The sequence below is a fragment of the Lampris incognitus genome, chromosome 8 (genome assembly GCF_029633865.1).
Source record: "Lampris incognitus isolate fLamInc1 chromosome 8, fLamInc1.hap2, whole genome shotgun sequence".
In the NCBI taxonomy this organism is placed as follows: domain Eukaryota; kingdom Metazoa; phylum Chordata; class Actinopteri; order Lampriformes; family Lampridae; genus Lampris; species Lampris incognitus.
This window is the reverse complement of record NC_079218.1, coordinates 42,393,195-42,407,570: the sequence shown is the minus strand read 5'-3', so window position 1 is coordinate 42,407,570 and position 14,376 is coordinate 42,393,195. Positions and strand designations below refer to the sequence as shown.

At 48.6% G+C, this 14,376-nt stretch overlaps 1 protein-coding gene across 1 annotated transcript in view; it reads right to left on the bottom strand.

Moving 5' to 3' along the window:
• LOC130116394 (transcription factor COE1-like) overlaps positions 1 to 14,376 on the bottom strand; it is a 76,666-nt gene that overhangs the window by 4,582 nt on the left and 57,708 nt on the right. The window contains 5 exon segments of the mRNA XM_056284310.1: positions 1,322 to 1,390; positions 2,086 to 2,283; positions 3,787 to 3,969; positions 4,953 to 5,115; positions 5,297 to 5,362. Coding sequence (XP_056140285.1) covers positions 1,323 to 1,390; positions 2,086 to 2,283; positions 3,787 to 3,969; positions 4,953 to 5,115; positions 5,297 to 5,362 — 678 coding nt within the window. The 3' untranslated portion in view covers position 1,322.

The window sequence follows — 14,376 nt, the reverse complement described above, 5'->3', positions numbered from 1 at the left end:
TTACACCGTAGCGGAGGGTGGGTGGGTGGTTACACCGTAGCGGAGGGTGGGTGGGTGGTTACACCGTAGCGGAGGGTGGGTGGGGTGGTTACATGCGAGGAGTGGAGCACAGCCTCACACACCACCAAATGGTGTGTGAGCTGGCTTTTGGATAACTGACACAGAGCCTACGCACTGCTGGAAGCCACACACCCGCCAGGCAGTGAGCGACAGACGCCACACCCAGCTCGTCACACACACGTGTATATGACATGCAGATGAACAAGAAGAGGCAGAGGGGAGTGGGAGGAGCAGAGGGGAGTGGGAGGAGCATCGTGGGAGTGGCGACACACCGGAGGGAAGGCAGGAAAATGGAAGACAAGAGCGACTGACAGGAAGAAAACATAAAGATGAACGTGTCAGTATTAGTGCAGAACATTTTAGTCCTGGTTTGGTTAAACTCTACATACTGTTGAGCCGCTCACTGTGTCTGCTTAGTACACACATACACACAAGCCTGCACGCGCACACACACACACACACACACTCAATCATCCACACTCACAGACGAGTTAATGAAGGTATACTGATGCTAAGAGCTGACATGAGCGCCCAATAACTGTCACTGTTGACATAATCACTGTGTGTGTGTGTGTGGGGGGGGTTGTGTGTGTGTGTCAGGCCTAAGTGAGTTGCATTCATTAAGTGCACACAGTGTGTTTTGAGGCAGAGTTTTTGCAGCATGCATGCATGCATATTTCGTGCATACATGTATGCACGCACCAAAACACCACGTGTGTCCGTGGCTGGCTTGCTCACATGCACACGCGCATGCAGAAGTGCACACGCGCATGCAGAAGTGCACACGCGCATGCAGAAGTGCACACGCGCATGCAGAAGTACACACGCGCATGCAGAAGTACACACGCGCATGCAGAAGCAAACAAAGCCTGTGATGCTGAGGGATCAACTCTGTGGGCTTTTATTCTGTCTTTTACGCTCGGTAAACATCTGTCCTCCTCTTTTTCTCTTCAGCTAATGGTCTGATAGGTGGGCGGGGCTACGGAGGGAGAGGCAGAAGAGGACGGCGGAGACGATGCTGAGATGGGAGGAAGGCGAGGGAGAGAGACGTCACAAGGGGATAACGAAGCGGTGAAAAGTGGGTTAAAACAGTGCACAGTGAGAGACAGGGGAGGCCGAATGTGCAGCGGAGAGATGATATCCCGAAAACTGAGGATGTATGATGTGGACACGTGATATCTTCATCTCTCTATCCATTTCTGTATCTATACCCAATTCATGAGCCGGAGAGCTGAAAGAGAGGAGTAGCTGAATGACATACTTCAGGTGAAGGCCAGGCCTTGTAGGGAGCTGGCTGTCGAGTACTTGCTAGAGTCCACGAACGACTGATCTGGCGCAGCAAGGCGGAGAGGAGGGGAGAGAGAGAAAGAGGGGGAGGATGTTTGATAGTAATACCAGCCGCGAGGTGAAAGGTAAGAGAATGGCCAAGTAAATGGAGAGATAGGAAGTGGAGTCATGAAAGTAGAGCGATGGAAGAAAGGGGAGTAGTGAGAGAGAGAGAGAGAGAGAGAGAGGGAGGGAGAGAGAGAGAAAGGGTTTGTTAATTCTAAGGGCAGAAGAAGGACATGGATAATAAGAAATTCTGGGTTATTATTTGCAAAAGCAATTTGCAAATAACTATCAGTGTTTGTTCATTCTGCCTGGTGTACCGGCCTGGGCTTTGGCTGACATGAAGTACACAATAGCACACTCAAGTTTACAACTTTTTGTTACTTTTCACCACACTTTTTGTATGATATCTGAGCTTGATCATGTCACCTGACTGTCTGTCTCATTACACCACCCTTGGTTGACAGATGATTAAAAACTATGACTTAATAAATACGATTTCAATCTCGTCCCGTAAAACCAGTGGGGGGTGGGGAGGGGGGAGGGGGGGCATGACAGGGCCGCTTGATCGGCTGCAGGTTTGTTCATCAGTTGAATTCACCAGACGCGCCGGGAAAAAGCACGCCACACCGGCCCCTGTTCTCCCCTCCCCAACGCGCCTCCTGGTGGAGGAGGCTACCGAGTGATAGTAGTTACCTTGCAGCCCGTTGCCGTTGGCGCTGGTGCAGGAGGGCGGGGGCGAGGAGGAGGGCCGGACCACCGGGGCGAAGGCCGACTTTTGCTTAACGGCCGCGGAGACCATGTTGGCCGGGGAGAAGGAGAAGACACCAGAGGAGGAGGAGCAGTTGGAGGGGAGGGAGGTGGAGGAGGCCATGGTGGGGCTGGATGGGACAACTGGAGGAGGGGTTTGATGGAGTAGGAGAAAGAGAGAGAGACGAGAAGGGTTTGGGGGAAGTGGAGGTACGGAGAGGAGGAATCGGGGCGCCAGGTGGAGAGGGGTGGGAGGTGGGGGTAAAGGAGAGCAAGAGGTTAGTTACTTCATCGGTAACGTGACATGAGATTTGGTCCAAATTTGAAATAAATGTATATTCGACATGCAGTAGAGCACCACATTCATACAGAATAACCCCACCCCCCCTTTTTTTCTCCCTAATTGTACCTGGCCAACTACCCCACTCTTCCGAATATTCCCTAGTCGCTGCACCACCCCCCCTCTGCCGATCCGGGGAGGGCTGCAGACTACCACATGCCTCCTTCGATACATGTGGAGTCACCAGCCGCTTCTTTTCACCTGACAGCGAGGAGTTTCTCCAGGGGGTCATAGCGTGTGGGGGGGGGATCACCCTATTCCCCCCAGCCCCCCCCCAAACAGCTGCCCTGACCGACCAGAGGAGGCGCTAGTGCAGCGACTAGGACACATACCCACATTTGGCTTCCCACCCACAGACACGGCCAATTGTGTCTGTAGGGACGCCGGACCAAGCTGGAGGTAACACGGGGACTCGAACCGGCGATCCCCGCGTCGGTAGGCAACGGAACAGACCGCTACGCTACCCGGACACCCTAACAGAATAATTCTTTTAAGATAAATAAGTGACTGTATCTGTTGTATCTGTAGTCTAATGATGATAAAAACACTTTGAAATGTGCATTTGCAAAGAAAGAGGAAGTAGCCATTATTATTATATGCTGCAGTTAAAATACTACCGTACATGTGTTCTGAGGGAAATGGTCTTGGGGAACTTTGACGAGAATCTTTTTTTGAATGAAAACCCGACCAGAGAAATAAAATCCTCAGCCAGCACTCAAGTCTGCTGTTGACAAGAGAAATGCTCACCCCACCCATCAGCACCGTCGCTTCAACAAACTCCACCAGGCAACAAACAAAATCTCAACTCTCCCATTCTCTCTCTCTCTCGCTCTCATTTTCTGTCCTACTAAGTGGGAAAAGGGCGCAATTAACCATCAGAGAGCGACAGAGGTGTGGCTGTCAGATGAAAGCCAGTTTGGGGGGGGGGGGAGGAGGAGGAGGATGGAGGACAACACGGAGGAAAGTTGGGAGTTGTTGAGTTGTTTTGAAGACAGAGAGGCAGAGAGCCCCGTGGGGGAATCACCAGTCAGCAGATCTAAGACATTTTCCGTCCATGTGTGTCAGTACACTTGTGTGTTGTGTGTGTGTGTTGCATTTATGTGTTTGCATAATGTGTTCATCCCTCATGCATGTGTGTGTGTGTGTGTGTGTTTTCATCCTACTATGTGCACGCAAGAGTACACATCCTGTGTCATCAATCTCTGTTATTGCTTCTGCTTGATTTCAGGCTTGCGTGTTGAGTTCGTGTGTGCAGGTTTGTGTTGTGCTCGGCCCACAACGGCACATGTGCGAGACCGTGTACTCACTAGCGTAAGGCGAGTTAGCTGCAGACCCGTTGAGGAAAGTTGGCGAGCCGCCCAGGTTGCCCATGCCAGCGCTGTTAGCGTAGCCGTTCATCGTGCTGGTGACTGAGGTGTAGCTGTTCTGCTGAGGGGTGGTGCTGGGCACATAGCCATGGGGAGATGCACTACTGCTGCTGCGTACAAAACCTGGAGGGGGGTGGGGTGGGGTGGGGGTACAACGATGACGCTGAGATAAAAGTTTCTATACATAAACGGACCGAGACCGAGCATGCTCATTACATTTGCTATATGAGAAGTTTTGGAGCTTTGTCGCACCACCGCCGAACAGACGAGTGGGCGTGGCGGCGGTGTCCTGGAAATTCGGCTGTGTGGAAGATATTTCTCCTCGTGGCCGCGTTTCCCCTCTGTTTGCTGTAAATAGTTTTCGTCAAAATTCGTGGAGAATCTGACTCAGAGGCAAGCATTTTGAGTCACTACACAACAACATTTATTATGAGTTGATCCGTTGCCTCTGACGTGTGTGTTTTTCAGTCGTGTGTATGGACTCTTCTTTCCACTGCCTTGCTCAGGGGCACAGACAGGAGTATTAACCCTAACGTGCAGATAGTCGGATTAATACTTTTTGATGGCGGGAGGAAACCCACACAGACACGAGGAGAACATACAGAGTCCACCCGGAAGGGACCCGGGACGGCCTGGGATTCGAACCCAGGACCTTCTTGCTGTGAGGCGACGGTGCTAACCACTGGGCCGCCGTGCTGCCCCCTTACTAGGTAAGCTGAGTGAATGAACGAATTGCCCTTTTTTGGGTGTGAAGTGAGAATCTAATCTTCTCATCGATGGTCTCGTTTGATCATGTGGGTCATATAGAGGTATCAGAATTAGACTGGGGCAGATAATTAACCAGTCTAAAACAAATTACACACAAAAAATGAACAAAACACGTTTTTCCTCATACCAGTAAAACTGGCACTTTGCAAGTGTTCTTCGTTGCTGGAGAATGCAAACACATCCGATTATGTAAGCGAGTTATAATTTGTAGTCACAGATATTGTATGAAACGTGTTACCGCACGAGCCTGAGCCGTTCGTTCTCATTGGAGAAGATTGGAGACACAACGGAGCAGAAAGAGAAAACTCTGTCTTTGAGATGACCCCGCCCCCCTTTACCCTGATTGGCCTGTGAAGGTTCTGAGACGTTGACAGACAGTTGCCCAGTGAAGGAGTTGACGCCCATCATGCCGGTGTGGGTGGAGCCTGAGAGCTGGGTGTGGCCTCGAGGAACGCTGTAGAGAGCTTCTGCGATGTCTGCCGCCCGCTTCAGAATGATCTCCTGCCGGTTCGCACACATGCACGCACACACACACACACACACACGCACGGGGGCGCACACACGCACACACACACAAATGGAAGATCGGTGAGTAGTTTGTAGCAACTTTACTTTGCTTTACTAGATCTGAACGTGTGTGTGTGTGTGTGTGTGTGTGTGTGTGTGTGTGTGTGTTTCTGACCTGGTTGTTGTGGGGCATCCCATATAGAGCTTCTACCAGGTCGGCTGCTCTCTTCAAAATAACCTCCTATAGAGAGAGAGAGAGAGAGAGAGAGAGAGAGAGAGAGAGAGAGAGAGAGAGAGAGAGAGAGAGAGAGAGAATATATTATATTCCATCCATCCATCCATCCATTATCTGAACCGCTAATCCTGCTCTCAGGGTCGCGGGGATGCTGGACCCTATCCCAGCAGTCATTGGGCAACAGGCAGGGAGACACCATGGACAAGCTGCCAGTGCATCATAGGGCCAACACACACACACACACACACACACACACACACACACACACACACACACACACACACACACACACACACACACACACACACACACACACACCTATGGACAATTTAGTATGGCTGATTCACCTGACCTACACGTCTTTGGACTGTGGGAGGAAACCCACGCAGACACGGGGAGAACCTGCAAACTCCACACAGAGGACGACCCGGGACGACCCCCAAGGCTGGACTACCCCGGGACTCGAACCCAGGACCTTCTTGCTGTGAGGCGACCGCGCTAACCACTGCGTCACCGTGCTGCATATATATATTAGGGATCGACCGATTATCGGTATCGATTATCGGAGGGGAAGGGAGACGGAGAGAGAGAGCTAACAGGACAAAGAAGGCCGAAGGACAAACCAACGTGGAGCCGCTGCAGCCTGCCAGTCAGCGGCCATCTTAAAGACTCGGAGGAAAGACGCCGACGGAGGAAAACGTTTTAGGAGGCTGGCGCTGCAGTCTCCATCTCGTCTCTCTCGTTGCCCGTCTCTGTTAGGTGGGCCTCCACATGGAGCTGGCTTTCATGTTTCTCTCGACCCCCTAACCTCACCCCCTTTCTCTCTCTCCCATCACCCTCTTTTAATGCACTGCTACCCAGCTCTTGCTTTTTTCTTTCCCCTCGTGCTCTGTTATCCGTCCCTCTCATGTCTCTGTTCTCCATGTCTCTTCTTCCTCTCTACTCCTCTCCTCTTTCCCTTTTTCCTCCCCTTTCATTCTTCTTTGCCTCTCCTCTCTGTTCAAGTTTGCTATTGCTACTCTTTCTGCCTCTCTCTCTGTTTCTGCCTCTCTCTCTCTCTCTCTCTCTCTCTCTCTCTCTCTCTCTCTCTCTCTCTCTCTCTCTCTCTCTCTCTGTCTGTTTCTCTGTCTCTCTCTCGCTCTGTTTCTTCCTCTCTCTCTCGGTCTCTCTCTCAGTGTCTGTCGCACTCTCTCTCTGTTTCTCTGTCTCTCTCTCAGTGTCTGTCTCACTCTCTCTCTCTCTCTCTGTTTCTGCCTCTCTCTCTCTCTCTCTCGCTCACTCTCTCTTCTCTCTCTGTCTCTGTTTCTCTCTCTCGCTCACTCTCTCTTCTCTCTCTTGCTCTCGCTCCTTCTCTCTCTCTCTCTCTCTCTCTCTCTCTCTCTCTCTCTCTCTCTCTCTCTCTCTCTCTCTCTCTCTCTCTCTCTCTCTCTCTCTCTCTCTCTCACTCTCACTCTCACTCTTTCTTCTCTCTCTGTCTCTGTCTCTCTGTCTCTGCCCACCCAGAGGTGTAAGGATTCTTGTTTAACAGTTAATGTGTTGTCATATCCACAGCGTGAGGTCGCTCAGAGACAGACGGAAAATTACTCTGCGCTCCCCACTATTAACCGCCACTGTGTGACACACACACACACACACACACACACATGCACGTGCACATGCACACACACCCACACACACAAGTACAGACAGACACACAAATGCACACAGATACACAAACACAGAATTGCCAAAAGGAAGCACTGCTTTGATTTTGTGTCTGGAGCAACATATTGCCTCTGTGAATGTGTGTGTGTGTGTGTGTGTGTGTGTGTGTGTGTGTGTGTCTGTCTGTGTGTAAGAGGAGGTCATAGAGCTAGTCAGCAGCTTTAGTGTTCCTGTCTGTGGTGCTAAATTCCCTCTATTACACCTTATTATGGCCAGAGTGGCACTCTGTTAACCTCTTCTTAATATGTTGTTCACAAAAACAAACACACACACACACACACACACACACACACACACGTGGGTGGAGCCTGAGATCTGGGTGTGGCCTAGAGGAACGAGAGCTTCTGTGACGTCTGCTGCCCGCTTCAGAATGATCTCCTGCCAGTTTGCAAACGTTCAACACACACACACACACACACACACACACACACACACACACACACACACACACACACACACACACACACACACACACACACACACACACACACACGTGGGTGGAGCCTGAGATCTGGGTGTGGCCTAGAGGAACGAGAGCTTCTGTGACGTCTGCTGCCCGCTTCAGAATGATCTCCTGCCAGTTTGCAAACGTTCAACACACACACACACACACACACACACACACACACACACACACACACACACACACACACACACACATACATACACAAACACCCACACACACACAGTGTAACGTGATCTTGCGTATTACTGCAGTTCCAGTAAGGCAGTGGCAGATAAACAGGAAGGGAAGATGATCCTCTGGTAACAGCATCACTGCCAGCTCTGTAAGCTCCTGCTAATACTGTGCATCCCTACAGGCCTCATGTAACTGCTGGGGTCAGGACAACACAAAACTGCACATCCTCATTATTCATATTGAGATGCACCACCGCTCACATCACCTGATTAATCTCTTTTACGGCTGCATGTCTAAGTAAGAGTGTTTCTTCTGTCAGTTTATCTGCTCGTTAGTCTGCGAGGGGGATTTGTCGGGGAACTAGGGTGCTGTTGATACTTTTGGCATCATTCACATACAAAACAAAACCCCCCAGATGTACATAAAAATATAACTGACAAAGGAGAGAACTGCAAAATAATGTGTGAAAGAAACCGCCTGTGCGGTATCACTCATGGATTGGTTCAGGGGGTGGCGTCTTTCCTGTGCGCCTGTAGACAAAGTCAATCTGTACTCGTTAAGTCAAGTTAAGTCAAAGTTAAGTTAATTTAAAGTTAAATTAAGTTAAGTCATATTTAAGTTTACGTTAAGTTGAGTCTAAGTTGTCAAAGTTAAGTTAATCTAAGTTTAAGTCAAGTCAAGATAAGTCAAGATAAGTTTTGAGTTAAGTTAAGTTAAGGCAAAGTTAAGTTAAGCTAAGTTTAAGGTAAGTCAAGTCAAGTCGAGCTCAGTTAAGTCAAGTCAAGATAAGTCAAGTTAAGTTGAAGTTAAGTATAAATTAAGTTAGGTCTAAGTTAAGTAAAAGTTAAATTAAGATACGTTTAAGTTAAGTTATGTCTAAGTTAAGGCAAAGTTAAGTTAAACTAAATTTAAGTTAAGTCAATTCAAGCTAAGTCAAGTTAAGTTTAAGTTAAGTCTAAGTTAAGTCAACGTTAAGTTAAGTCAAGTCAAGTCAAGCCCAGCTAAGTTTAAGTCAAGTTAAGTTTAAGTTAAATTTGAGTTAAGTTACTATATTGATTCCCGTTGAGAAATTAGTCCTCTGCATTTGAGCCATCCTAGCTATTTAGGAGCAGCGGGCAGCCGCAGTGTGGCGGTGCTGCATGATACTGAACTTACCTCCCCAAAAGTACAAGCTAATAATGACTGTCATCCAATATCATTTCATTATTTACTTTCTTATATTTCCAATTTTGGCGCTATTTCAAATGTGGAAACACACTGACACAGTCCAGAGCCAGAACTTCATGCTGGATAGATGTGCAGACAGAGAGACATGGACACTTACGGGAAATAAGGCAGATGGACAGAATATCGGACAGAGAGAGGGAGGGGCTGGTAAAGTGTACTTGTCAGACAAATACACAGACAGAAAGGCAGACGGTAAGAGGGCGTAGTACTGTAGAAAATTAGTCAGAGGAGGTGACTAGGTGCTTTTACTGTTTTGAGTTATAGACCTAATGTGATAACTTCACATTACGCACACACACACACACACACACAACACACACACACACACACACACACACACACACACACACAAGCGCATGTACACGCATGCATCTGCAGGCCTGCACACTCACAGATGTATTGTTGCATTGCATTAGGCCCAGGAGGTGCTGAGCCCAGTAACTCTCGGGTCAGATGTGTGTGTAGCACGCGTGTGCCAGGCCAGCACATACATGACACATGTATGACTTATTCCTCCCCGCTGCTGCTGCATTAGCCTCTTGATCTGCTTCTAATGTCCCATTAGGCATGCTGTACATGCAGGGTCACACCTCTTACAGGGATGAAGTCATACTCTGCTCAGCACATCCACTGGGAGGAAAGTGGACACACTCTCACCCACCTGCATGTATACAAGCATACGCACACACCGGCATGAGCAAGCAAGCACACACACACACACACATATTTATATATATATAAGAAAGGGAGAAAATGGGAGGTAATTAAATGGAAGAGAGAGAGAGAGAGCAAGAGAGGAGAGAGAGAAAGCGAGAGAGAGAGAAGGAAAGAGAGAGCAAGAGAAAGACAGAGAGAGAGAAAGAGAGAGCTATTGCTACTGTTGTTGTTTGATATCATAATCATTGTTGTTGTTGCTGTTATTATTATAATCATTGTTGTGTTGTGTTGTTGGTGTTTTACATGCTTTGGCAATATGTACACAAACGTATGTCATGCCAATAAAGCACATATTGAATTGAATTGAATTGAATTGAGAGAGAGCGAGAGAGGGAGAGAGAGAGGAGAGCGAGAGACAGCGAGAGACAGCGGGAGACAGCGAGAGACAGCGGGAGAGCACGAGCAAGAGAGCGCAAGCGAGAGAGAGAGAGAGAGAGAAGGAGAGCGAGACAGACAGCGAGAGAGAGAGCGAGAGAGAGCGAGAGAGAGTGAGAGAGCACAAGTGAGAGAGAGAGAGAGAGAGAGAGAGAGAGAAAGAGCGAGAGAGCGCAAGTGAGAGAGAGAGAGAGAGAGAGAGAGAGAGAGAGAGAGAGAGAGAGAGAGAGAGAGAGAGAGAGAGAGAGAGAGAGAGAGAGAGAGAGAGAGAGAGAGACATGGATGCCTGAACAGAGACAGGACGCATCTCCAGTTCTGTCTCCAGGGTGCAGATGTGTAAATGTTCGTTCGTCCTCATCTGTGCTTCAGCAGCATTACTCACGGTGGTATGACCTCAGGTTGACACATGATTGTCATCAGGATGAGACAACACCGCAGCGTTAGCCTAACGAGTCACCACGGGAAATCACCCCATCTAATATGGTCGTCGATTTCCATGCAACTTCACATAATTTGTGTAAAAAAGCTTGATCTTAAGGCCCGCTTTGGTCCAGTACTGGTCCAGTACAGTAGACGGTGTGATGTTTGGGTCTACAGTTCTTCCATATGATGGCTTCTTTAAATTATATTCAATATGTTTCTGACATATTGGTCATGGAGCAAAACCGAGCACAACTGCTGCTCATCACCTGAGACACTCCAACCCATGTCCTGGGGGGGGGGGTGCTTTTACTGTGAAGGTGTGTGTGTGTGGCGGTGGGGACTCAAGTCAGGAGGGTGGATGGAGCCCTTCCTTGATTGTGCATTTTATCTGTGCTTTATAATGTCTACGCTCACAATAACAGATATTTGATTTACTAAGAACTCCTAAAAACTCCTAAACGATACCACCGGGCAGGCCGTTGGACCTAAACGATACCACTGGGTAGGCCGTTGGACCGTACGTGTTCCTTGCTCTTAAGCCCACGCTGTGTATGTGGCGAGGGGCTGGTGGTCCAGGTCCTCCCTGATGCTCCTCAGTGGAGGAACATGTGGTATGTAAAAGCCTTTCCATGAAATAAAATCAAATATCAGTATTGTGTGTTAATGTGTGCACGCACATGAGTGCACACAAGTGTGTGTGTGTGTGTGTGTGTGTGTGTGTGTGTGTGTGTGTGTGTGTGTGTGTGTGTATAAATGTGAGAGTAAAAGTCTGGGATTTAAACCGGCAGCTGAATGCCAGCCAATAACTGTGTGTGTGCGTGTGTGTGTGTGTGTGTGTGTGTGTGTGTGTGTGTGTGTGTGGCTACGTATGTGCACCCACCGGTTTCTTTTTGAATGTTCACTGAACAATTATAGAATCTGCTGCTCTTTGTTAATCCTCTTACACACTCCACTGCCCCGTCTGTCTGTATGTCTTTCTGTCTCTTTGTCTGTCTGTCAGTCTGTGTGTCTCTCTGTCTGTCTGTGTGCCAGTCTGTCTTGTCTGCCAGTCTGTGTATCTGTCTGTCTCTGTCTCTCTGTCTGTCTGTCTGTCTGTCTGTCTGTCTGTGTGCCAGTCTGTCTGTCTGTGTGCCAGTCTGTCTTGTCTGCCAGTCTGTGTATCTGTCTGTCTCTGTCTCTGTCTGTCTGTCTGTCTGTCTGTCTGTCTGTCTGTCTGTCTGTCTGTCTGTCTGTCTGTCTTTCTCTCTGTGTGTGAGTGTGTGTGTGTGTCTGTCTGTGTGTCTCTCTGTTTGTCTGTGTGCCAGTCTGTCTTGTCTGCCAGTCTGTCTGTGTGTCTCTCTGTCTGTCTTTCTGTGTGTGTGTGTGTGTCTGTTTGTCCCTCTGTCTCTGTTTGTCTGTCTCACTGTTTGTCTGTCTATCCATCTGACTTTGTCAACCCGTTTATCTGTCTGTATCATTCTGTCTGTCTGTGCCTGCCTGTCTGTCTGTTTGTCTCTCTGTCTGTCTGTCTGCCAGTCTGTGTATCTGTCTGTCTCTGTCTCTCTGTCTGTCTGACTGTCTTTCTGTGTGTGTGTGTGTGTGTGTGTGTGTGTGTGTGTGTGTGTGTGTGTGTGTGTGTGTGTGTGTGTGTGTGTGTGTGTGTGTGTGTGTGTGTGTGTGTGTGTGTGTGTGTGTCTGTTTGTCCCTCTGTCTCTGTCTGTGTGTCTCTCTGTCTGTCTGTGTGCCAGTCTGTCTTGTCTGCCAGTCTGTCTGTGTGTCTCTCTGTCTGTCTTTCTGTGTGTGTGTCTGTTTGTCCCTCTGTCTGTTTGTCTGTCTCACTGTTTGTCTGTCTATCCATCTGACTTTGTCAACCCGTTTATCTGTCTGTATCGTTCTGTCTGTCTGTGCCTGCCTGTCTATCTGTTTGTCTCTCTGTCTGTCTGCCTGTCTGCCCATCTGACTTTGTTAACCAGTTTATCTGTCTGTATCGTTCTGTCTGTCAGTGTGTCTGTCTGTCTCTTTTTCTTCATAACGGATTCTGTTTCTCTCTTTGTTATTCTCTTTTTGTGCATCTAGTGTCAGTGACACTCTCGTTACCTCAATAAAGGACCTGATCAATAGTACACAACACACATGCACACAACTGTGTGTAGTAGAGGGTATGTGTGTGATGCCTTCCAACACACCCAGTATTCCATCATCTGCCCAAATCTCCACACACACACACACACACACACACACACACACACACACACACACACACACACACACACACACACACACACACACACACACACACACACACACGCACACAAAGCAGAAAATCACGCAGCCTTCTCACACATGCCCCTAACATCAAAATAAACACAGATTAAACACACACACACACACACACACACACACACACACACACACACACACACACACACACACACACACACACACACACACACACACACACACTTGCTATGACCCTGTTGATGAGCAGTAGTAATAAAGTCTCAGGGTTCGATCGACCACTAGAGGCCACAACATGATGAATTACCTATCACTGTGAGCACAGGCACACAAACGCACACAGTCACACACACACAAAAAAGACTTACTAGCACACACACACACACAGACAACACACTTTCATGGCACATGGTGTTAAAACAGAGAACCTGCAGAGTCAGTGGAATACAGCGAGCCGCCATGGCTGTATGTGTGTGTGTCTGTGTGCGTGTGTGTGTGTGTGTGTGTGTGTGTGTGTGTGCCAGAATGTGTAGTATAGTCACCAGTCATGTTTTTCAGCGTGTTTCATCTGAGAATATGTGTATCCACGAACTACTTCCACTGCTTAGTTAAAGCTGCCGATCGTCTGATTTCTGAATGGGGAGGTAAATGCCCCCCTACCCTTACTGTGGCAGGAAGCACTGCACGTCCTGCAGCAACAAAGTAGACATTGTGTCCTCTTCTGATTTAAACATTTTTTTGTGTGCAAGTTAGTTTGCATTTATTTGTTATTAATTCTATTTCATTTCCATTGTCAGCAGACACTTTTATCCAAAGCCACTGACGAAGACACACATCACTGCTACCGGCGCTCCACCTGGGGTCGTCGCCAGTCGTGCATCTGTAATATACAACACTGGGGTTCGACCAGCGACCTCGGCATGAGGATACTAGTGTATTAGTGTATAAGCGGCGTGTGGTTTTATAAAGCCGGCCAGCCATATCTGCTCCGCTCTGACTCAGCGAAAAGGTCCAACTAACGCCACTTGTGACGCCCAACATGTCACTTCCTGTGCCAGGCAGGCCACGGCACTAATTACACTCACCAGACACCGAACTGGATTACAACATCAGCTAATTTCCTGAAATGCAATGCAGAATATCAGAGGCCCAGGATCATACCATCACCCTGAGGTGAGTCAAATATCTGCGGGGCGGCTTGGTTCCTCTGCAGGACCTTCATTAAATCAGATGATTATTGAATTTTACATTCTGTGCACAAGCCGAACGAACGTCCCCCAAGAACGTGAGTCATCTGTAAAGGGGATGATAAAGAAATCAGCCACTACATAACATATCCTTCATATGGTGCTTCTTTCTTTTTTTTTGACAACCCATTATATTCCGATACCTAAAGTCTCAAGCCGCGCTGGGGATGTACAAAGAACTGGGAGGTCTTTCTGAGCCCCCCCCCCCCCCACAAGCTGCCAAGAAGCAAAGAGTCGGAGCACTCGAGGTCTGAACGCTCCCTTCAGCTTTTCACTCACTTAACCTGCAAAAGGGAGCGAGCGCCTCATTATGAGCCCACGCAGGAGGAGCTGGCCAACCACTGTCGCACCGTCAGACTGTAAAACGGAAGGCAGCAATGCGTCCGCCGTCTGCCGATCGATTCCCGCGGAGACACTGCACTCACGCAGACGTATTGAACAGCGTTCCCGCCGCGGCAGCGTACAGTAAG